General features: G+C 34.9%; 2 protein-coding genes across 14 annotated transcripts in view; one reads left to right on the forward strand and one right to left on the reverse strand.

Moving 5' to 3' along the window:
• The window catches only part of LOC106054432 (uncharacterized), a 44,371-nt gene extending 34,876 nt beyond the window's left edge, over positions 1-9,495 (reverse strand). For 3 of the 6 annotated variants that reach the window (XM_056020586.1, XM_056020583.1, XM_056020584.1), the window contains exons 1-3: positions 9,374-9,495; positions 6,929-7,343; positions 5,485-5,592 (exon numbers count right to left, since the gene is read on the reverse strand). The gene's annotated coding sequence lies outside the window, so the exon portion shown is untranslated. Of the gene's footprint in view, positions 1-5,484; positions 5,593-6,909; positions 7,344-8,407; positions 8,579-9,373 lie in introns of all 6 variants that reach the window. The other 3 variants (XM_056020585.1, XM_056020587.1, XM_013210288.2) reach the window with 3 other exon arrangements.
• Positions 9,496-10,801: 1,306 nt separating this feature from the next.
• On the forward strand, positions 10,802-20,221 carry LOC106054379 (caspase-7-like). 8 transcript variants are annotated; one of them, XM_056020595.1, is made up of 7 exons: positions 10,802-11,014; positions 12,243-12,352; positions 15,250-15,310; positions 16,131-16,435; positions 17,757-17,971; positions 18,289-18,544; positions 19,812-20,221. In XM_056020595.1, the coding sequence occupies exons 2-7, from the start codon at positions 12,292-12,294 to the stop codon at positions 20,084-20,086; spliced, it is 1,173 nt and encodes a 390-aa protein (XP_055876570.1). In that variant the 5' UTR covers positions 10,802-11,014; positions 12,243-12,291; the 3' UTR covers positions 20,087-20,221. The 8 variants fall into 8 exon arrangements, with proteins under 8 accessions (XP_055876570.1, XP_055876574.1, XP_055876573.1 ...); XM_056020592.1 differs by having other exon boundaries at positions 10,805-11,014; positions 16,113-16,435; XM_056020593.1 differs by lacking the exon at positions 10,802-11,014 and adding an exon at positions 11,278-11,421 and having other exon boundaries at positions 16,113-16,435.
• Positions 20,222-24,229: the final 4,008 nt, after the last annotated feature.

Here is a 24,229-nt window from a genome sequence, read left to right on the forward strand (position 1 = left end):
CTGGACCAGTACGCTATGATCCTATCACTTATCTGGACCAGTACGCTATGATCCTATTACTTATCTAGACCAGTACGCTATAATCCTATCACTTATCTAGACCAGTACGCTATGATCCTATCACTTATCTAGACCAGTACGCTATGATCCTATCACTTATCTGGACCAGTACGCTATGATCCTATCACTTATCTAGACCAGTACGCTATGATCCTATCACTTATCTAGACCAGTTCGCTATGATCCTAACACTGTTCTGGACCAGTACGCTATGATCCTATCACTTATCTGTTCCAGTACGCTATGATCCTATCACTGTTCTGGACAAGTACGCTATGATCAAATCACTATCTGGACCAGTACGCTATGATCAAATCACATATCTGGACCAGTACGCTATGATCAAATCACTTATCTAGACCAGTACGCTATGATCCTAACACTGTTCTGGACCAGTACGCTATGATCTTATTACTTATCTGGACCATTACGCTATGATCCTATCACTTATCTGGACCAGTACGCTATGATCCTATCACTTATCTGGACCAGTACGCTATGATCCTATCACTTATCTGGACCAGGGGGCGGGATAGGCGGGAGGGAGGGGAAGAACAAAGGGGATTAATTCAGCTCATACCACCCCTTCAGTCAAGTATAATTTCTTTCCCTTCTCTTTTTCGAGATTCCAACAAAATAACTAAATACCTATAGTTAATTAACTAAATGGTTATTTTTTTCAAATGGATTCTGGTGTTGTCAGGTAAAAGTAATAATTGTGCAACATTTCAGCTTGATCCGAGATTGGGTGTCGGAGAAATAACGTGTACAAGCTTTTTACCAGATTGACAGATAAAGTGAATTTATATTAGCTTTGTAACAATGCAATAAAATATGAGTACTAAACATAAAATTAAAACTAGATTTCATGGACAAGTTCAATATTGGGTCATTACCCTAGCATTATTTTTTATTATAAAATGTAAAAAAACCCAAAAGAAATGATAATCGATTTTCGTAGGGAAAAGAAGGAAAATTATATTGTTTCTGTAGCTGGAGAGACTATTGAAATTGTGCAAACCTTTAAATACCTTGGTACTATCCTAGACAATAAACTAAATTTTACTGCAAATACTGATTATATCAGCAAAAAAGGGCAGCAAAGATTACGATTACTAAGAAAACTGTCCTCGTTTAATGTTAGCTAAAAGGCCTGGGCTATGTTTTATCACGCTCATATCTGCAATATTTTAAGTTTCAATATCACTGCCTGGTATGGCAATCTGAGCATTAAAAATAAAAATAAACTTTATAGAATGCTAAAGGCTGCTGGAAAAATCATTGGCAAAAAAACAAACCCCATTTGGGCAGTTGTTTGATACAAACATCTATAAAAAAGCTAACAAGATCCTCGAAAGAAAGAATCACCCTTTGTGTCAGGATTTTGTGATTTTACCATCACAAAAGAGATACAAGACACCGATAGCAAAGACAAACAGACACAAACACTCTTTTGTTCCCCTGGCAATCAAATCATTAAATAAGAACAATCTGGTATAAACTTTGTCACATGTAAATTATGAGTGAGTCTGGTGTGAATGTACACTTTGGTTTCTTATAGTTATAATGTTTTTTGTTTGGTGTAATGCACAAATTGTAAGACAAATTTCCATATGGACAATAAAGATTATTATTATTATTATTATTATTATTAACTAAGTACATTTTCATTCAAGTCTTTAAAATAATTTAACCTGGCACTAACATCATCTTCGTTTTCAGAAATATAATAAGATTGTGAAGGCTGGATGTGGATGGATTCCAGAATGTCTTCTGCACATATAAACCAGCTTGTCTTGCATCAATGACCTACTTTGTTCTATTACAATGTCAACCTAATGATACTAAAAAAAAAAGACATTGTCTTCAAGTAACCATGAACATCCAGTTGCGACATTTTGCCACATATGATGCTGACAAAGCCGTTGTTCGACAAAAGACGCACTTTCAACCTAAGATTTTTTATAATGACCTTTAAATGCATTGGCATAGCTAGAGATTTTGGGGCCCGGGGAGCTTGACCTTTTTAAGGGCCCCTACATTTTGACATTCGACATCATGACATGAGATACTGTGCTTAATAATTATATTGTATAAGTCTAAATTTCAATGGGTAAAGTTTATAAGTACAATTAACAAAAATTAATCATTAAGACTCTTTTAATAACTAGTTTTGTTGTTTATTGGCGAAATAATGCACAAGTGACAAATCTCAATTCATGTCGCCTCACGTCATGCTTCTGTGCAGCAAAGGTCATCTATAGCATCATCTAGATCAGTGGTCTTCAACGGGGGCGATATCGCCCCCTAGGGGGCGTTTTCGAGATTTTGGGGGGCGCTGAGAGCCAAAGGGGCGGTAGGGGGGCGCTGGGCACAAAATGGGGCGGTAAGGGGGCGCTGGGCATAAAGGCGGAAAGAAGAAACTTAAGGTGCTCTGAAACAAAACAAATTAAAAAATTCTTCAACATTAAAGCTGGGAAACTAAATATAGACAAAGTATAGTTAACTTGTTTCTAATTTAAGAACAGAAACAGCGTTTGAAATTGAGTTCGGAAATCCCATTTTCTATTTTTAAATTCTTACTCTTTTGTTATGATCGGTGAGTATCTATTGTCCTTGAATCTTTCGCGTATAAACGTTTAAGATTTGATCAACAAAGTAGGTAATACGCCTTTTAGATTATAGTTTATTTTATCTACATATGTTAATATATTGATATATAAGATAAGAAGAAGATATGTAAAAGTTAATTGCAAAAAACATTAAAGGCAACATTTAATAGAATAATTTAACTTTTTAAAAACAAAAAACATTGATAAAATGTTGTTACGAAAACTCACTGGTATGTCATGTAATATTTCCTTGAGATTTAGTGAATTGCCACTAGAAAAAAAGTAAGTTCTACTTTGATGGCATTTTCAGATGAGGTTATGAAACCAAGTCGGCTTCACGAACATATAGCGATATCCAAAAATAAGTTAAGAATATTCATGAACAATTATAAAAATCTACAATTAAAACTATATTAAAAACAAAAAACGGTAAAGCAGGATATGTTTTAATGGCTTCTTAGAAAAATGCAGTTTTTTTAAAAATTCGTATGATATTATTGAAAAATTGATTAAAACTAAATTTATTTTAAAACATATGTAACACAAGAAGACTTTTTTTCTGTTAGAATTGAAATATTATTTCAAAATTGTCTAGTTATGTAGCTTATGAGGACATATAGGAAACCATCAGTGGTTGGACGCTACAATGACTTTATAGGTAATATAGAATAAAAAACAAATCTGTTCACTATTCACATTGTGAGTTATGATACACAAGAAAAGTTTAGCCCGCAATTTCATTTCTATTTGAATCTAATCATAAAACTGTAAATAAAATACAAACCCATGCCGAAAATAAGCGCATCTTTCAACAGTTTTATGAAACAAATGATGAAAAAGATGTTAGACTCTTGTTGTAAACTGAAGTTCGCTGGATTTCGAAAGGGGTTTGTTAATTGTTATGGCTCGTTTTTTTAAGCTCTTAAATAATTTTTTTTTTTTTTTTTTTTTTGAGAAACGGGAAGATTCAACGTTTAGCGATGACTTAAAGCAGGCTAAAAAATTGTTTTACATGGTAGGCATCTAACGTAAATGAATGAAACGAACCTCCGACTGCTAGGAAAGAGATTGACTTTTATTGATCATATCATTTTCTTCTTTTATCGAGATATTAAATCTATTTTAAAGAGTTTTACAATCTCACATAATTTGTTTGTTAACAATTGAATTACTGCCCAAGGACACCGATATCTATGCAATTTCCATAACAATGCTCTATGAAGAAATTAAGATTCGCTTCTAAAATTTAGAAAAAAAAAATATAAATGACAATTATTAAACATCTGTTACTGACGTTCAAATTGAGTTGCAGGAAAAAATAAATTTACAAAACTATGTCTTCAGTAAAAAGAATGTAAACATAGGAGGCACACAGTGGCGTAGCTAGGGTGGGGGTAAGGGAAATTTTGAAAATCCCCCGGGCCCCCATTTAAGGGAGGGGCCCAAATTAGTGCTTTTTTAATTAATTAAATTAAATATTACGCAAAATGCAGCGGCCCCCAAAGATGTCAAGCCCCCTAGCCCCCAAACGATGGATATTCCTATCTACGTCCCTGGAGGCACAATAGAGATGTGGCTGCATTGAGATGTTTCAGTAAAATTCCAAAACTGTGGTCGAAATTGGAATTATGTTTTAGCTTTTCAGTAAACATGGTTAACCTAGATTTAGTGCATAACAAAGTTAATGAATAAGCAAAGAAATAGACAGGATGTAGCGACTAGAGAAGACCTTCGCCTTGCTTTGGCTTAATTAAAGCTGGAAATTTCTAATATTGTCAGACCGCAGGGGGCACAAGGTTCCCATTAGCTTAATTTCATTTTGTAGTGAATTCTGCAATAATAATATTTATATTAAAATATAAAACTAAATTTACAATTAAACATAAAAACAGTAGGCCCTAATATTCAAAAATTTAAACGGAGGCTTTTCTTAGGATTTGATAGAAAGTCTTTACAATTAATTTTTGTGTGTAATCACTGCAAATTATTTGACAAAATTTTTGCATAATGATAATATTGGCTGTTATTGCCTTTAATTCCGAAGATTACGGCTGAGTCCACTGTTTCACGTAACTACGCAAACCCAACTGCGACCTACATATTTTCCCGAATTTTTATGCAGACAAAGCCGTTGTATGCTGGCTTTTCTTTGAGTATCAAATGTTTGTCCCGCAGTTTTTGTAAGAGCTCTCGAACTGTTTCTCTCAGAGGCTATCTGCTGCCAGAGAATGCTGCCAGTTACTTTCCTCTATGCCAGTGAGAGCCTGAATGCCTGAATAAATCTTTATAGCGCTCACGGGGTAGGGAGGCACCTCTGTAACTCAGTCCTCCTTAAAGCTCGTCAGACATAGGCCAAGGAGTTCACAACAATCGCCTTTGGCATGCGGTCGTCTCCCAAGCGGGATAAGTGTTATTGACAGCATAAAAATTAATATATAGATGATATTTTGTTCAAATTTGCCTTCTCACGCTTCTTTATAGAAAGGGGGGGGGGCGCTGGCGGATTTTTTTAAAGAAAAAATTCGAAAAGGGGGCGGTAGGCCAAAAAAGGTTGAAGACCCCTGATCTAGATCAATGTCTAGTATTTTTAACTCAACGTGAATAGCAAGATTACATGAATTGATGAAGGGGCGTTATATTTAATGTAAAAAAAATTTAGGACTTTCATTTGGAGCCCCTCCTCAAGTACGTCCCTTCCTCAAGTAGGGGCCCGCGGAGACTTTCTAATTTTGCTCCCCACCCTAGCTACGTCACTGATTACATAATTATTTTACCATGCTTCTCTAATTATACTAGTCCAATACAGACTCACTTCAATGAGTTTATGTCTACCAGCACGGGCCCTGTCACGTGATTGCTTCGCATATATTTTATTCTTTTCTCGAATTTCGTTTCGGCTTCTCACAGCGTCATAACAAATCTGCAAAGAAAATAATTAATGAACGTATGTAATTAATGAACGTATGTAATTAATGAACGTATGCAACTAATGAACGTATGTAACTAATGAACGTATGTAACTAATGAACGTATGTAATTAATGAACGTATGTAATTAATAAACGTATGTAATTAATGAACGTATGTAATTAATGAACGTATGTAATTAATGAACGTATGTAACTAATGAACGTATGTAACTAATGAACGTATGTAACTAATGAACGTATGTAATTAATGAACGTATGTAACTAATGAACGTATGTAATTAATGAACGTATGTAATTAATGAACGTATGTAATTAATGAACGTATGTAACTAATGAACGTATGTAACTAATGAACGTATGTAACTAATGAACGTATGTAATTAATGAATGTATGTAACTAATGAATGTATGTAATTAATGAACGTGTGTAATTAATGAACGTGTGTAATTAATGAACGTATGTAACTAATGAACGTATGTAATTAATGAACGTATGTAACTAATGAATGTATGTAATTAATGAACGTATATAACTAATGAACGTATGTAATTAATGAACGTATGTAATTAATGAACGTATGTAATAAATGAACGTATGTAACTAATGAACGTGTGTAACTAATGAACGTATGTAATTAATGAACGTATGTAACTAATGAACGTATGTAACTAATGAACGTATGTAACTAATGAACGTGTGTAATTAATGAACGGATGTAATTAATGAATGTATGTAACTAATGAACGTATGTAATTAATGAACTTATGTAATTAATGAACTTATGTAATTAATGAACTTATGTAACTAATGAACGCGTGTAACTAATGAACGTGTGTAATTAATGAACGGATGTAATTAATGAATGTATGTAATTAATGAACGTGTGTAACTAATGAACGTATGTAATTAATGAACGGATGTAATTGTACGAATTAAATGACAGTTTCTCACACTATTCTTCTTTGAGGAAAAAAACAACAACAACAAGCTTTAACAGTTTGAGAAGGCACTGCTAGCATCTTAACATTGACCTAAAACCCAATATTTTAATATCTGAACTAAACATATCACTTGCAAAATTCGACTTATTCGGCACCGTTTAAAATTTCTTAATCAATGAAACATTAGAGTCTATCTAGAGTGTAGACTATATATAGACTCAGAGACTTACGCCAAACCAGATGTTAAATTAACACTTAATTCAAAAAGAGTTTTTGCATTTGCTTATATAGATCTAATATGATACGACTGATACGAACAACCACTTTTAAAATATACTGTTTGATATAATTAAGATATCTAGTTACTGTATAAGAGTACTATTACTGTAGGTTCAGGTTGGGCAAAGTCCACTTTCAGCTCCTCTTGTCCCAGAGAAATTCGCCTGAGTTGGATTTTGCAGCGAATTTCTTCTTTGATTGTCTCACTGTAAACCTCTCTCAGGGATCTCTTTCTAGATTCTATTTTTGATGGAATGTTAGAGGTATGAGTTTTACTTGAGCTTGGTAACAAGGTTCCCAGATCAGCTGATGTGCTGAGTGAAGGTTCCGAGTCGCCAAGCTGACTCTTTTCGTCGGCTTGTAGTGAATGTAAATAAAAGTCTTCTACGTCTGGTTCAAATAGGAATGGTCGTGTACTCTCGACAAATTCATCGGACACCTCTAGATCGAGGCTACTTAAACTGGATGTTGAAATGGAATCTATGTCCATCCATCACAATCGTCAGCCATTTCTTGAGAATCTGATTTTTTTGAAAGAAAGAAAACTGTACAAAATCAACTAAAATATTATATCACTGTGTTATCAAAAACGACCACAAGCTACATCTGGTCCTCAAAACTTTTACCCACAATGCATGAAAAAGCCATAGAGGAAATAATCTAGGTCAAGGTTTCACTGGAATCGGTTAATTTCTAAAAATAAATGGGCATCACTGATATAGATAAAAGGGTGATCTATGTTCAAATTAAACGAAGTGCAATTTTAAAAAAAAATGTTTGCTATATACACAATCCCAAATCGTTTAGTAAAACGACTTTTCAAACTTTGGGATACTTTGAACAATATTTTTAGGCGGTATTTTGGAGAGGTTTCTGGTAACTTGTTCTTGCTTAATATCAATACTATAGTCTCATAAAAGGATTGTCCATTGTATTTTTAAATTTCGTTGTTTATGTCAATTTATCGACATGTATTAAAATGTTGGATTAAAAATGAGAAAAAAGTCTTAACATCAACATGGGCTCATTTTAGACGTTAAAAAGCTTGTAACATAATACTGTTATGTTAGTAACGACGAATGAAACAACTAAACTTTTCGTAAAATACATTAAAAGATGCAAAAACTAAACAAAATGTTTTAAAATTTAACGAATTTCAAACTTGCAATCTTATTTATCAAAGCCAATATCTTTTCGATTTAGCTCTCTATTGTTTCTTCAATAGGGATCCCGGCATCTTTTGATTGTTCTGCTGAGATTTTCTTCTTGTTTCTAATTTTCTTTCTTAGTGCGACAGACAATTTTTCAAAGGTTAATGAATATTCTAAGTGCGACAGACAATTTTTCAAAGGTTAATGAATATTCTAAGAGCGACAGACAATTGTTCAAAGGTTAATGAATATTCTAAGTGCGACAGACAATTTTCAAAGGTTAATGAATATTCTAAGTGCGACAGACAATTTTTCAAAGGTTAATGAATATTCTAAGTGCGACAGACAATTGTTCAAAGGTTAATGAATATTCTAAGTGCGACAGACAATTTTTCAAAGGTTAATGAATATTCTTCGTGATTGTTTTGGAATACCTAATGTCTGAAGACTGTCGTCATTTAATAAACACTGACTGTTTCCTCACTGTTATTGTTGAGATTGACAAAATGTGTCCTGGCGTCAGTCAGGAAAACAATCTTCTGTTTGGCGTGCCAAGTTTGTTTATTAACGTCGTAGATGATAGTGCTCCTCTTTCTGCTATGTGGCTGTCCAAAAGATTACCCATTGCAATTAACCAATGACCAATGAATCCAAACTAATGCAGGAGCGGCTAATTGAAATATTCACAAACTTAGAACTTAAACCAGTGTGTACACAGGTATATCATAAATTCTTGTTAAATTAACATATACATATGCATTTATGTAGCTTTTTCAATTGAGGGTCCATGGCAAGTTTTGACTTATATAAAAATGTTCTCGGGTCAAAAAAGTTTGAGAACCTCTGATTTAAAGTGTATTCATCCCTGTATATGTTTTATAGTGTTAGTTCATTGTAATTTTTTTTAGATGTACAGCCTGTGAAAATTGGTTGTAACTCACAATAGAGGGTGTTTTCAAAATGTAATAGTTGCTCCTGAATACATTAGGACCGTCAAATACTCAAAAGTTAAAGACAACTTACACATACACAAAAGCTTTTTTTACAACCATGCAATAAAAGTTTACTTTCACACATACGCACAAACTCAGTGAAATCTGTTTGGACCTCATTTTGACCCTTGGACCATTTGGAGCTACGTATTGCCATGTCTGATACTGTGGTACGCTACTTGATGCATGCTAAATTTAAAAATACAAAACAAGGTAAAAAAAAAAGGAAAAAAGTGATAGGTAAAACAAAATTCACCACTTTATATAATGCGTATTGATGGTCTACAACGAAAAAAAGGCTTCTAATATAAAGGAAACGATCAAGTATTACTTTAAAAAAAAAAAATATTTTTTTTTTTCATGAAACATTTTCTCGAAAGCACCAACTGCGAAATCAAACCGACTTACTAGTTTTATATCTAGATAGATACATAAATATAGTTCCAACAGAATGAAAGTCTATAGCGCTGTGCACAATATGTCTGTAGCTAAATTTATCCTTTATCCAGACACGCCAATCGGGTTTTTCCTCATTACAACGGATATGGATTGTGGAGGGGGGGGGGGGATAGAGAGAGAGAGCAAAAAGGGGGGATAGAGAGAGAGCGAAAACTAAAACAAAAGTTGACCTGATTTAATATATTGATTTTGTGAAAATGTAAGTCGTGTACTTCAGTCAATTAGTTCAAAGACAACCAGCTTCCTCAACGTTTGGCCGCGTGAAGCTGCACATCTGTGTACCTCCATCTGTGTACCTCCATCTGTGTACCTCCATCTTGTCTGTAATAGTATTCAAACAGAATTATTGTAACTTCAGATGTGGAAATTAAAACTTTTTTTTTCGTACATTTCGGGTTTTCCTAAGATTTGGTAACTCTGTCAGACCCATAAGACCATAAACTCTAGTCAAACGTCTAACTCTGTCTGACCCATAAGACCATAAACTCAAGTCAAACGTAGTGTGATAGTGAAAGTTGTGCAATATCTTGTTCGGAACAAGCGCCATTATGTTTTGGGGACACGTTTCCTTTTGCTCAAAGCGGCAATAAAGAAATGACCAAGTGTGCCGTTCTGGAACAAGAGGAAAGTAGCGCCTATCTCCCCCCACCCTTTGGAGACTTAAGGTGGATGTCGCTGTGGACCGGATACATACCGTGACCTCTGTGACCCCTCTATGTCGAAGGTGCCGTACATACTGGAAAGTGGGAATTGTTGGTGCTGTATGACCGGGGGGGGGGGCGGGAGGTGCCTGAGAAGTGAATAAGCAGTAGACAAGTGAACTCTAAACTCTGCAACGTAATAGTAGACTTAGACTCTGCTTCTTAGTGGTAGACTTAGACTCTGCAATGTAGTGGTAGACTTAGACTCTGCAATGTAGTGGTAGACTTAGACTCTGAGAGAGGCTGAAGCAAAACCAAGGCCTGATATTCCCTGTTCGTGTTTCTTGTGATCATGTACACATCACTCTTCATTCTAAAAACATCTTCATCTGCACTTTCACTTTCGTTGAGCTTTGCCTTCTTTGAAGTTATTACAATAATGTCTTGATACAAGTTGTTTGTTCTCTCCAATGTAGTCCAACTGGGGTGTATCCCTGTATAAAAATCGAGTTTTTGGTCTCTGATATTACTTTTTAGATAATAAATCTATTGAATAGAGCAATCATTTTTGTTATTAGCTCTACAAAAACTGACCCAAGTATTTGGTAACAATTTTTTTTTGCTTATGATCTACAAGATCTAAAAACGCCTCGTTTCTACGCTATGTTTAACAGCCATTACCTGTAAATATCTGATAGTTCACATAATCTACTACTTGCTGTAGGCCTGAGGTAGGCCCTACTTTATCTTTCCAGGAAAATCTGTCGCTGCTAAGAAATAAGAATATCTTTCTTCTTTTTCAACATTTGTATTACTTTTCTTTGTGTTGTAGCTGTATGTTTCATTGTTAGTCAACAGGATTTGTGACCATCATAGTACCCTGTCCCTATGGTAGTCTAATCAACGTTCCTAGTTATGTATTAACTAGGGATATACATCAAATGAACAGGTAGGTCCTATAGAGCCAAATGTGTTAAGGAATACATGTTTATTAGCTTACAATTGTATAGACTGCATATATTTCAATAATTTAGTGTAGACATTAATCTCATATTTTTACTCCCAGTAACAATCACGATTAGGTTAATATGGACAGCCTACGAGTAATACGTGGTAATAATCTTTTTTCCCCCATGAAAGTACGTCTGCAACTTATAAGATAAGATGACCTAGATACAGACCTACACATGGTTTCAATTTCAGTATCGAGCGTAAAGAAGCGAACGAGTTTCCCACAGGTGAATCATGGGAAGTGTGCTTCAAATAGATCGGGTAGCTAGCGTAGCGCTTTACTATTTATAGGCACGACAAAATAAACATATGCGTATTCAATTAATTAAGAATGTGATATTCAAGGTAGGTTAAACCTCACATAGAACCAGGACGATTTATAGATTATATAAAAATAGATTTGTCTGAAAAGGCAGACGGAAGTACAGATATTTATGACACTTTGTGGCAGTATTTTAATAGTCCAGGAAATAGCACTTACTTACTTGGACTTGATTCTCCCGCGCTGTTGTTTAGAAGTTGTTCTGCAGCTTCTTCTCAGCTTGGTCGCCTCAGGTGAAGGTTCGACATTAGACAGAAAAAGGCGGCATTTCCACAATAAACCCAGGTAGAGAGTCCAACTCAAATAATCTACAATGTTATATTTTCTGTCAGATGTGAAAAGCAAATATTTTTTTTTTCATTTAACATGTAGCCTACATTTTCTTTAGAAAAAAAATCGAAAAGAAATCTTTTTTCTTTTCTTTTTTTTTGGGGGATGCCCATAAATGCATAGATTTGTATAGATAGTTTCTTTTAAATGTACTAAACTGTGAAATACATTAAATGGCCTGTTTTAAGTTTTAGTTTGAAATAAAAATAATGAAGCTAATGGTAGCTAGACCTCCAACACAAGCAGCTTATAGCAGATTACGAAGCAAACGTCTTTTGTATTCGACTTGTTGGTAATTGTGGGGGAAACTTGCCATTAAGACCCTCTTAGGCTTAAACTTAGATGCCAACTCTAAAAAAAAAATCTGGCTAATTTTTTTTTTTTTTACCATCAATGGATTTTTAACATTATAATAACCATACTGTAGTATCAAAGTACTTACTATTTTATATTAACAATGCTTATCTAGGCTACTATTTACTGTTGTCTTATAAATGGGCCAACATTTGTTCAGGTCTGTGTGTAAATCTAGACAAAGCACTGAGTGACAAAACGAAAGAGCAATGGGAAGTACTCAAGAAGGGAATTCTACGGCAGTCGTGTCACAGCCAATGCATCATGACGGTAAGACTAGTCAATATTAATGACAAAGCTTCTACCAACTCACTCTGTCTGTCTGGCCACAAGGTTGTACACGTTATTTCTCCCACACTCAATCTCGGATCAAGCTGAAATGTTCACATTTATTTCTTTTACCTGACAACACAAGAATAATTTTAAAAAATTACAATTACTTAATTAATTATTGGTAATTAATTATTTTGTGTGGTATCTCAAACAAGGGAAAGAATAAGTACTTGACTGAAGTGGTGGTATAGGCTGAATTAGTCCCCTTTAAACATCAGTCTTTGTAAACACAACATGAAAGTAGGACGAGACTATAGAAACAATAGATAACTATACAATCTTCCATGTTCATAGGCTCTCCACTAGCAGAATGGTAACCATGTTGGCTTGAGAAGGCTTGAGAAGGTTTGAGCCATGAGCTAGAATTCTGGTCGTTCTCCTTTTCTTAGCGGCCCCCGAAGGGGAAAAGGACACTATTAGTTTTGTGTGGCCTGTCTGTCCGTCCGTCCGTCTCGTTTAGATCTCAGAAACTAGATGAATAAATGTAAATCGGACATCATGATATTTTAGATCATTCAAAGTTCTGATGCAACGGCTACTTTTTTTTCTTTTCCGAAAGCGAAAAATCTATTTTTTCACATCAATTATGCAAGCAGTTTTTTTTAAATAAAAAAAAACATATTTTTACAATATTCACTATTATTAGTAACAAACTGTCACCACCTCAAAGTTGGTGCCATAGTGTAGAAACCCTATTTCTATATTGTGAATGTTATTTCTATATTATGAATGTTATTCACAACTCATGTTGCACTAAGGTGAACACTTTTGACCTTAAGTGAACCAGAGTTAAGAGCAGTCAGTCAATATAGGGAGTTGGTAGCAAGCACTTGATAGAGTCACTTAATATAGACAGTTGAGTTAGTTGTTTAAAGAAGTTGGTTATAAATTAGTTACAAGTTATTATTTATTCGACATATTTCTAAAGAGGATTAATACAGGTCATTACTGGATTGAATTGTGTATCATATTCACTATGTGGTGTTATTACTTATATTAAACTTATTTGTGACTGCTACATCAAGTGTCATTTACTTATTCTGTGAATTATAACATGAACCCAATGTCACCACCACGCCTACATAGGTAAACCGACAATAATAGCACAGCATCAAAACATAACCACAGTGACATTTATGATATCAAAATAACACAGCGGTGACACAAACATTGGATGCTTTTTAGAAAGGGAGATGAATATTTATCATTTTTAAACACATTTATGCAAATGGTTTTAGATTTTTGGTCAAAAAATATTTTTTTTTTACAATTGTATTGCTAAGTTATGTAAGTTCTGTCATATAAATACTACATTTACCAAAAAAATGTTACCTTTTTTTTTAAAGAGAAAAAATCTATTTACTATGCAAATTAGTTGGACATAATTTAAAACAACAATTAATTAGTAGTTTTTCATAATATCGCGTGAACTGTAGAGGGCTAGCTGTAACATGGAACACAAAACTAAAGGAATTTTTTTTTACGAAATGTTTTTTTCTTGAGGCTTTGAATAAGAGATTGACCCTTTACAAAACAATTAGATCAATTACTCATTATAAGACATCAGTTGGCCAGGTTCACATCTAACTTCACATCCACTTTCACCTATCCCTTGGTCTGCTGGACCTTTGGGGCACCACACAGGATCTGTCAACCTGCTTTCTCCTATCTTCTCTGTCATTTGCCTTCGAAAGAATTTTATTATGATATTCTTTCTGAAAATATTGAAACCTGCCTTTTTACCTGCCTGGTGGACCACTTCTAATAGAATTTAATACCGATATTCTTCTGAAAATATTGAAAGCTTTTTTCCTGCCTGGGTGGACCACTTCGGGGGCCGATTTTGAGTTTGTGTTTCCACACAAACTGTCTTTATAACGACAGATTACAGGACTAATTGATACAAGTACACATAATATAAGCTTTGTTTGTTTTATAAAAGTATTTGTAAATGTTTTTCTTGTTTTACAATTTTGTATTTCCTCACTTATCACAGGGGCCCTTTCCAGGCCTACCAGCGGTAATTAAATTTCTGCAAAATCTGGGCGCTGTTCTTACTTTTATAAATTAAATACATTACTATTGATACATAAGATTATTTTATAAAAGATTATTTTAAGGTTAATATACTTCACCAAGCTAATCTCCTTAAGATGACCGATAGGAAGTAGGCATTGTTTACTATATCTACATTTTGTGTACAAATAAATAAATAGAAAGTTGTATGAAATGAATATCTTTAAAAAAAAAAAGGCAGCTTAAATGGTAACAAAGACACAAAGACAGTTTATTTTTTAAGAGACCGTTTTTTTTTGGTAAGCAAAGAAGATGATCATGCAGAATTCCATATTTTGAGCGCTACGTAGCCTACAGACCAGCCCTGGTGAGACCTGGCAATAGGATTTCCGAAAGAGAAAGGGGGGAACTCTTACAAAGCTGTAGAAACATTCACGAGATGAGCAGGAAAGCTAGCCCTGAAGACAAGGCGAAATGGCAAAAGGAAAACTTAAACCAGCCACTACAATATGTCAATATGTAGGTCTCAGCTAAGTCTGCTTAGGCACGTGTAATAATACACCTGTTCTTAATGTTTGAACTAAGAGAAAAACCTTAGTAAGTAGCTAGTGTCTAAGCATTAAAGGACAAAGGGAAGGAGAGTCCTATTGAAAAACCACGGTTTGCTCTCTATAGAATCAATGTTCCTGCACTAGGGTGTGATCAGTATGTATTTTAGAAAACAAAATGTCTTTGTTTGTTGTGTCTTATCATTATGGTTATCTAAGAATGAGTACTCTATATGACATTTGAACAATTTAAACTGTTATTTGCTACAGACACTGACGGATTCCGAGAGAAAATGAAGAGTACATTGAAAAAAATAAGCTGTACATCGAGGTAGGCATTCTAATAACTAAATCCAGTTTTGGTAAATCTACATTACAACTAACTATATTTGTAGGCATTAATAGCAGGCCCGGCTTTAGATAATTGGAGAAACAAAGGCGATTGAATTTGATGGCTCCATATAAAAAAAATGAAAATAAAATTAATTACGCAATAGAAATTAGAAAAAACCTGCCTGTTACTTGTGTATATCTAAATCAACAAATAATTGAAAGTCCCATATCACTATTTCCTTAGTAGAGTTAGACTAGTAAACACAGAGTCATAGTGCTTTGCTATGTTTGAGATCGAATCAAGTTTCACAATTTGTTCTCAAGTTTTTTAATGCTGTGCGAGGCCCCATCAATTGGAAGCCGTAGGCGGCTGCCGAGTTTACCAATACCTAAGGCCGGCCCTGATAATAGATCTAGACATTGTAGGCCTACATTAGAACTTACTAGCTAACCAGTTATTGTCTTTGTACATTAGATCTCACCAGCTCTAGACTTTTTACATTAAAACTCACTAGCACGGATTTTTCACTTTATAACTCACTAGCTCTAGACTTTCACATTAAAAACTAACCATATATATATATGACTCGCAAGCAATGTAATTTCATGCTAAACTTTTTAATGTGACGTAAGATTAATTTTAAGGATGCTATTTTTTAAAAGTAATTCCAAATACAAGTTTACATTATTGTTAAGCAAATGAAGTTTAAGCAGAAATCCAGATATAAAAATAGAATTAAAAAAAATAAAGATGATATATATCATTCTAAACATTGTGACAGACAAGTTTCTTTTTCCAGCACTCTATCTCCAACTAGCTCATCGTCAGAACCATTCGATTTTGTTGATATTAGAACAGCATTGACGACATCTGTAGCCCAGCAGAAGGCTCAGAATGTGTCACCATCGCTAGAAAATGACGTGTATTCCTTTACTCATCTAAAGACTGGGCTAGCCATTATTATTAACAACGTTCACTTCAATGACCCTGAACATTTCGAAACTAGAACTGGTTCAGACTTTGACGTTGCGTCATTGCAAAACACATTTAACAATTTTGGATTTGAGGTTCAAACTCATACAGATGTAACAGCATCAAGAATCACTTGGTTACTTACTCAAGGTAAGCTGAGAAATCCAATCAAAACATTTAAATAAAGCGTTTCAAGCAGAGGCGTAGTGAACAAAACGTGAGCCCGAGGCATGAAACTTTGTTGGCGCCCTCCCCCCTCTCATTTTTCATTAACATTACCTAGAAATATAGGCTTATAAATAATAAGTATTTAATAATAATATATTACAAATAACCTTAGAAGGCATTATCTAACTAAAATATCTACAATAGTTTTTTTATTTTTTGGTTCCTCCCTGCGTATGGTATCTCCGTGAGGGTAGCGCCCTGGGCATCGTGCCCCCCTTGCTCCCCCTCACTACGCCTCTGGTTTCAAGCACAGATAAAAGAAACTTTTGTAGCACATGCTGAATTGAGATATAGACAAAGATCCAATGGTTGTATACCTTTTGGTCTAAATATATTTAACATTTTAACATTCTCACGGCAATAAAATTAGATGAAAATTAATGTTAACATTGTTCGTATAGGCATTGGGTATGAGTTTAGCAAGACATTTATATTGTCCGCCTTCAGGTGTAGGACTTATCTCGTGGAGCATTTCTTATTGTGACTGTAAAACCATACTTAGGAGAAGTATTCTCGCCAGCAGTCTTCACATGGAGTCTGTACGATGGACGAGCTAGTCTTTTTCTGTTTGGTTCGTTTGTTCTTTGTGTGTTGAGATTATAGCTAGTTTGTTGTCCAATGATTGTTTTGTTAGCACTTCACATCAACTGGCCTAGAATTAAGTCGTCCACCGCTTTCAGATAACTTTTGGTTATATTCATAAAGCGGAGATGGGGGCGGACAGTTTTTCCTGAGAATTGTCGCAAGATGTCCATAGAGCATGACTTTCAGGAAGCTTTGGGAGGACATGTCCACGCCAACACCTGGGGAGACCTGTGATAGCAATTAGATCATTGTTGCTGACTCTGTCTTGCCATATAATTCTCAAGCTGATGTAAATCCAACGCAAGTTGAGCGAATTTCTAAACGCTCTTGTTTCGCATATGTAGTCCATGTTTCAATCAAGACACATGCATTGTGGACCTCCAACTTCAGTTTTGAGGAGATATTTTTGTTTTTCCCTAACGCATAAACTGAGCCTGGCGAAGGTTGAAACAGCCTTCTCTATGCATCCTTCCATCTATTCATACAATCCAATCCATCCATCCATTCATTCATCCATCCATCTATCTATATCCACTTTGACAGACAGACAAACCTCATACAGCTAATAGTGGTGAATCACCCCCCTCGGTGGCTTCTAAATGGAAGCTAAAGAGTATTGTAACATTAACATTTTTTTCTTTTTTTTTCCTCGTTTTAGCGGCCAAAGAGTATGACCACGCTCAAGCAGATTGTTTGGTTTGTGTAGTGCTAACTCATGGCTATGAGTCGTGGGTTGATAAAGACTGCAGGAAGAGATTCGACCTGTTGTTTGGTGTAGATGGAAATAGTATAACATCCAAAGCTGTAGTGGAACTGTTCAATGACATTCATTGTCCCCATTTAAAAGGAAAACCCCGCCTTTTCTTCTTTCAGGTATTGACAGATTCATTCTAGATCTGTATGTATGTGTGTTTGGAGATCTAAAAATGTACATATTGATAGATATAGGTGGATATATTGATAGATATATAGGTGGATATATTGATAGATATATAGGTGGATATATTGATAGATATATAGGTGGATATATTGATAGATATATAGGTGGATATATTGATAGATATATAGGTGGATATATTGATGGATGGTGGGATGGATCTATGGTACGAAAGAAGGACAGATAAACATTATTGTATTGTGTTTTTCAATGCATTACTTAATTTAGAATGTTTATGTGTGCTCAAACTCAGGCTTGTAGAGGAAGTCGACTGGACGATGGTCAAATCATTGAAGTTGCTTATACACCAAGGGGAACTGGAGTTTTGATCAACAGCGCATCTAGCCTTCTACAATACGGTACGACCTATAACTCAACAGGTCCCATCAATGTGTCATCAAAGATTTCAAGAACAAAAAGTGATTTGCCTTGGTCACATGTTCGTAAAATGCCCATCGACACGGCTGTACTCTACAAGGACAGCATTGTGATGTACGCTACACCTCCAGGTAAATAAAATCATGTATGTTCAGAAATGTAACAATTAAATACCAAATTTTAAACATTTTTTTAAACAAATGAAATACTTTATTTTTAGGATGTAAATGGTATGGTAATACGGTGAAGCGCTTGATTCCGAGGGAATTCGAGATCTATTCCTGTTGAAGACAAGGATTGTGAAATGTAGTCCACCCAAGCTTGATGGGTATCTAATATTTTGTTTCGGGAATAAATAACGGCTGTCTCGCTACATAGTAACACATCATTTGCGATAAGGAAGAAGACATCATTCACTACTTCCAAGGGTCGGCCGTCACTGATCACATAGGGAACCATGTTACTTGGTTGGGGGCCACCATACGTTTGTTGATATACAATCATTGATACATCTAATTATCTAGGACTTATAAAAATACTACAGCATCACACCTTACGTTCAAAGTTACTTTCAAACTTTAAATTTCCATGACAATGCCTCATCGTTAAGTTCATATAGCCACTTTCCACAAGTTTTAAAAATGAGTTCTTACAACTAACTGTACTTAAAATAGCGTACACAATTTAGTTATTTAATGTGAATATCTATCACAAACATTATACTCAATGAAATTATAGTTCAATAACATATCTATATATATAATTCTCTTCATGCTCAAGAGTTTGGACGAGAAGAAGTAAGAAGTAAAGGAAAGATCACTCTCTTATTTCTGCGGATAGTCACCCCACGAAAAAACAAGAGAGGGGAGAACAAGTATTCACCGGTCACTACGGATGGCTTCCTGGTCGTGCGGTTTGCGCCTTGGACTGTCGTTTGGATTTATCGATAGTCCCGGGTTCAAACCCTGCCAGCTCCCATCCCCTTCGTCCTACTGGAGGTTTGGACTAGGATGTAAACTATTGTCAACTCTGAAGGAACATTCAAAACATGTAAAACATTTTACAAACACTTAATTGCAGCGCCGGACTTAACTTAACTTAATCTGTTTTAAGATATAAAATGGTTTAATTTAATAATTTATACACCTAGAATTAGCGCGGGTCCTATAAAAGTGCGGGTCCCACTGCGGTCGCATAGGTTGCAGTGGTGTAAGGCCGGCCCTGCAAAATAGCGGCGTATGCTATGCCGCCGGTCGACTAGTAGTTATTGTTTTAATCGCTTCTCTATTTGCACTGTTCCATCACAGTTAAAACAGTATCTGTCGGTATATTGTCTTAAAGCGAACTATTTGAAACAATCTCAAGTAGGTGATGCTTTAACATCTTTTTTCATTGAAGGCTTCCCATCATGGCGTCGAGAGGGCTCCTGGTTTATACAATCACTCTGTCAAGTCTTAGACAGCCCACGAGTTGGATCTGGTCAGGTTAGCCTGTTGAATGCACTAACACAGGTATCAGGACTTGTTGCTCGGAACTACGAGACATATTCTGAGGAGGAACCTTCATTGTGTAAAAAGAAACAACAGCCAGTTATATACAGCTCACTTGTCAAAGATGTCTTTTTCAAGAGAAAGACAACAGCGTTTCCTAAGAGAATAGGGACTTTTGTTTAAAAAGAAATTATTGAATTGGATTTAGTTAAAGGATAACGCGTAGATCGTAATCATCTTTTTTTTGAAGTAACGTCTGTATTTTATAAGATAAGAAGGTAGGATAAAAAATCCAATAAAGTTTTCATTGCCTGTAAATGTGTGTTTGTTTTTGTGCATCATGTAACATTGTATATGTTTTAAGGGGTAACTTTTATAATTGCATGAGTGTGTAAAATAGATTTATAACAATTAACGCGTTGGCTCTTGAAGTTTATGTAAAAATTATTGTTCAATTTCTTATTTTTCCTCGATTTCATCAATAAAAGTTTGTTTTTGCCAGGGACCAACTTTAGAAAGTCAAGTAGAAAAATCTTTAAGCTTTGAATTTCAACTAATTCAATAAAATATTTGTAATAAATGGAACCCTACACCCATCCACATGGCAAACATTGTGGTGTCTCCGGTGTGCAGAGAACAAGTGATAAACTTCACATGGTTTGAAGGTGTGCCACTTTTTTAGGAGTAGAATAACAAATCAAACTTTAAACAAAGAGTTTATTGCTGTAAATAATCTTTAGTATGATAGTGTCTAGTAATAATATCTGAACTCATTATGTGATTTACCAGCCTTCTTTACAATACCTCTATTCAAGCCAGAACTTCATGGAACCAGCAGAAACCTGGATCCAGGAACTCGGACAGCTGACCTCAAAAACGCCTATAACGATTTTCTTAGACATTTAACAGTTGATGTATATCGCCGAGAAAAGAATTACTATCTCGTTGGCCACACGGGGAAAACTCTAGTTTGACCGTTATAATTTTTCAAAGTAAAAAAAAAATTAATGTAACTTTGGCTGGAGACTATATCTAGGTCTTCAGCCAACATGGCGTAGTCAGCCGTATTACCGTAATTATGCCATATCTGAGTAAATTTAAAGTAGCTTCAATTTTATTGAAGTTTATAAGCGTTGATTATATTTTTACGAAAATATAATATAGATTAGGTCTACATCTAGATACTAGATCTAAAAGTAGATCTAGACTAGATCTATATAGTTCTAAATCAGAGACTTAGGTCTGGTGTTAGATCTAGATGTCCATAGAATGAACATACTAATAAATAATCACACATCTATACTGGCCTCGATGGCCGAATCAGAAAATGCATCTTTTTGGCAGCTGATTGTGTCAAGGATTCGATACCTTGAATTGAACCCCAAAAAATATTTCTTAAAAATTATTTGAAGTTTAATAATGGAGGTATTGTTTTTCTTTTAAAATATATTTTTAAAAATGTTTTTCTTGTTCTTGATTATAAAGACTCTATCGTAGTTATCTGCAGACACGCACGATACGATACAAGCAGCTAAAAGAACTTGACAACTCTGGCTCTAATTAATGTAACTCTTTAATGTGTCATCTGATTCTGAGGCATTTTACGTCATGTATATATATATATATATAATTCAAATTGTAAGTATAAATCAGTATAGTGCAATATGGGGAAAAGCTGAAGTTTAAATACGATTAATGCATCATAGATTTCCATAAGCGAAGTCGTTATAATAATATTAATATCTCTGATCTTATTACCATTGTGGAAAATTGTCTAATTCCAACTGTGCATTACACATAACACTACATTATAACAGCAAACGAATTATACGTGGACACTCACAATATACGCTCATTCCACAATTTCACTTAAACATTACTTGTGAAGTTTACATCAGTTGGATTGGATTCAATGATTGTAACAAAATGTTCATATGTCTGTTTTTGTGACCGGTGCCTTGTAGCTCCTTTGTGATGGTTAACTCGTGACCCAGAACAACCGTCAATTAAAAGCCCCTAGAGTACAACCCTGTCATCAGATGTTTGCGATAGTTCTAAAAAGGAGTCTAGTCTGACAGTTCTTTATCCCTCTCGGTCACGCTGCTTTCATTTGGTGAGTTGAACGGTATGTCCTTTATGCGCCACAATCTTTTAGCCCAAGGGAACAGTAAAGTTGAGTCGCCGGTCACTTGAGATTTTGATATCCTTTCTGTAATAGACAAATAAATCATTATTAATATTAATAGTCAAAACAAACATTAAAGATAATGGGGTTATTATTACAGGCTAGAATACGCACACAAATTATAATAATAAATAATAGCCTAAACATATAGTCTACATAAACTAACTGTAAATGCAGCTACACAATAATCCAGCCAGTATAGTCACTGAGACACCAATCACGGGAGTCCATACATAGGACATGTCGTAGAGGGAGAAGTCTTTAGTGCTTCTGAACAAAAAAAAAAGATAGTAAAATATTGTTTTCTAAATTAAATTTTGTTTAAACAAGCTTTCAGTGAAGGATTTTTTAGAAAGTCTGATATTTCTAGTTGCAGTTCCTAAAACAAGGTCCGTAGTAATAATAAAAAAAAAACATTTATTTTAAAGCTAAAATAAAATTACATTTTTTTGGTTAAATTTTTAAATATAGATTCTAGTAGTGAACTGCCAGCACACGAACGTAGTGTACGTAATGAAAGAAACATTGAAATATGATTTAATAGCCCCTGTATAATGAGGTACATTTTTTAAAAAATGTTTAAAATATATGAAATAGTAAAAAACAAAAAATCAGATTTTATTTGTGTTTATATTTTACCTAAACTCTATTTACTTAGACTACTTCACCTAGACTTGTATTGTTTGAGTGTGTGCTTGGTACCTAAACTCTATTGTGTATGTGTTTGGTATCTAGACTCTAGTATTGTTTGTTTGTAAAATGTTTTACATGTTTCGGATGTTCCTTAAGAGTTGAAGATAATTACTTCCTAGTCCAAACCTCCCGCAGGACGACGGGGGATGGGAGCGGGCAGGGTTTGAACCCGGGACCATCGATAAATCTGAACGACAGTCCAGCGCGCAAACCGCACGACCAGGCAGCCTTTATAGTATGTGTGAGTATGTGTGCTTGGTACCTTGACTTTATTTTGTGTAGCCTATGTCTTTAATATCTGGACTCTAGTATATGTGTGTGTTTGGAAATCTATACTCCAGTATGTATGTCTATTGTACTTAGACCTGAGTGTAGATTATATCGTTGCTTGGGTGATGTCGCTGTGCCCTGGCGTTGAACTTGAAGACCCAAATGTTGCCCAGGAACTATTGCTAATTACAGGCCAAAGACTGGTAGAATTTCTTAGAGAACATCATTCAGTTGTGCCAAATGGCAGTCCTGGGGCGTGGACTCCGTACTTGAAAGAGCCAATGGTCAGCCAAATATTGGCTCCGAGGCCTAAGGTAATACCTAAAAGTGCGCCCTAAAAATAGAAACAGAATCAAAACAAAAATCACGTGTGAAGTTCATCAGAAATGTAAATAGTAATCACACTAAAGTAATTACTAACAGCTTAGGCATCTTTGAAATTATTTATATTAGTCAATCAATGTCACGAGACATAGAGGAGTTCCATGTATCATTTTAAAATGCAACGTACATTGATTTAGTTTTCTTCGCCACATGATCATGTCTATGTATTCTTGGCCAGTTACTCTACTTTCTCTACACATAGCGACTCGTTATTTTGCCCTTGAAATGTTAGGCTCACCACGCAGCTGGTGTATTATGTAATGCCTTGAAACATTGTTTCCTTATGTTTAAGGATGTTTCCCACAACAAATTTAATACGAGTCATTCATAATCGAATTCAATATTGTTTAAATGATTTTTTACAGCTTTTTATTTCATCTAGTGAAACATGTTTCTATACAGATTACATTCGTTAAATCGACTGCCACATCCCCCCCCCCCCAGTTTGAGAGCCATTGAAAACGTTTCAGTTAACGTAAAAAAGAGATAATCCCCATATAGATTAAACAATAGAGATGTCGTTTTTTTTTTAAATGTTTCTTTATGGGGATTAGGCGCATTTAGTCGTCTCCTGATGTTCCCAAGAGCTTTAAAATTCAAAGAAGTGTAACAGTTGAGTTAGCAAGTGAAATTAGCAACAACTCCGTCTAATCTTTGTATTGCTTAATATAGACATGAATTTTGGGCAAAACTGACAACATTTTTTCTGAGTTATGCTATTGTAATCATAAGTAAGCACTATTTAATAGGTATAGCACTCACCACAGTTTCCACCTGGGGAAAAGTAGCACTTA

This window comes from Biomphalaria glabrata, chromosome 2 (assembly GCF_947242115.1).
Source record: "Biomphalaria glabrata chromosome 2, xgBioGlab47.1, whole genome shotgun sequence".
NCBI lineage: Eukaryota > Metazoa > Mollusca > Gastropoda > Planorbidae > Biomphalaria > Biomphalaria glabrata.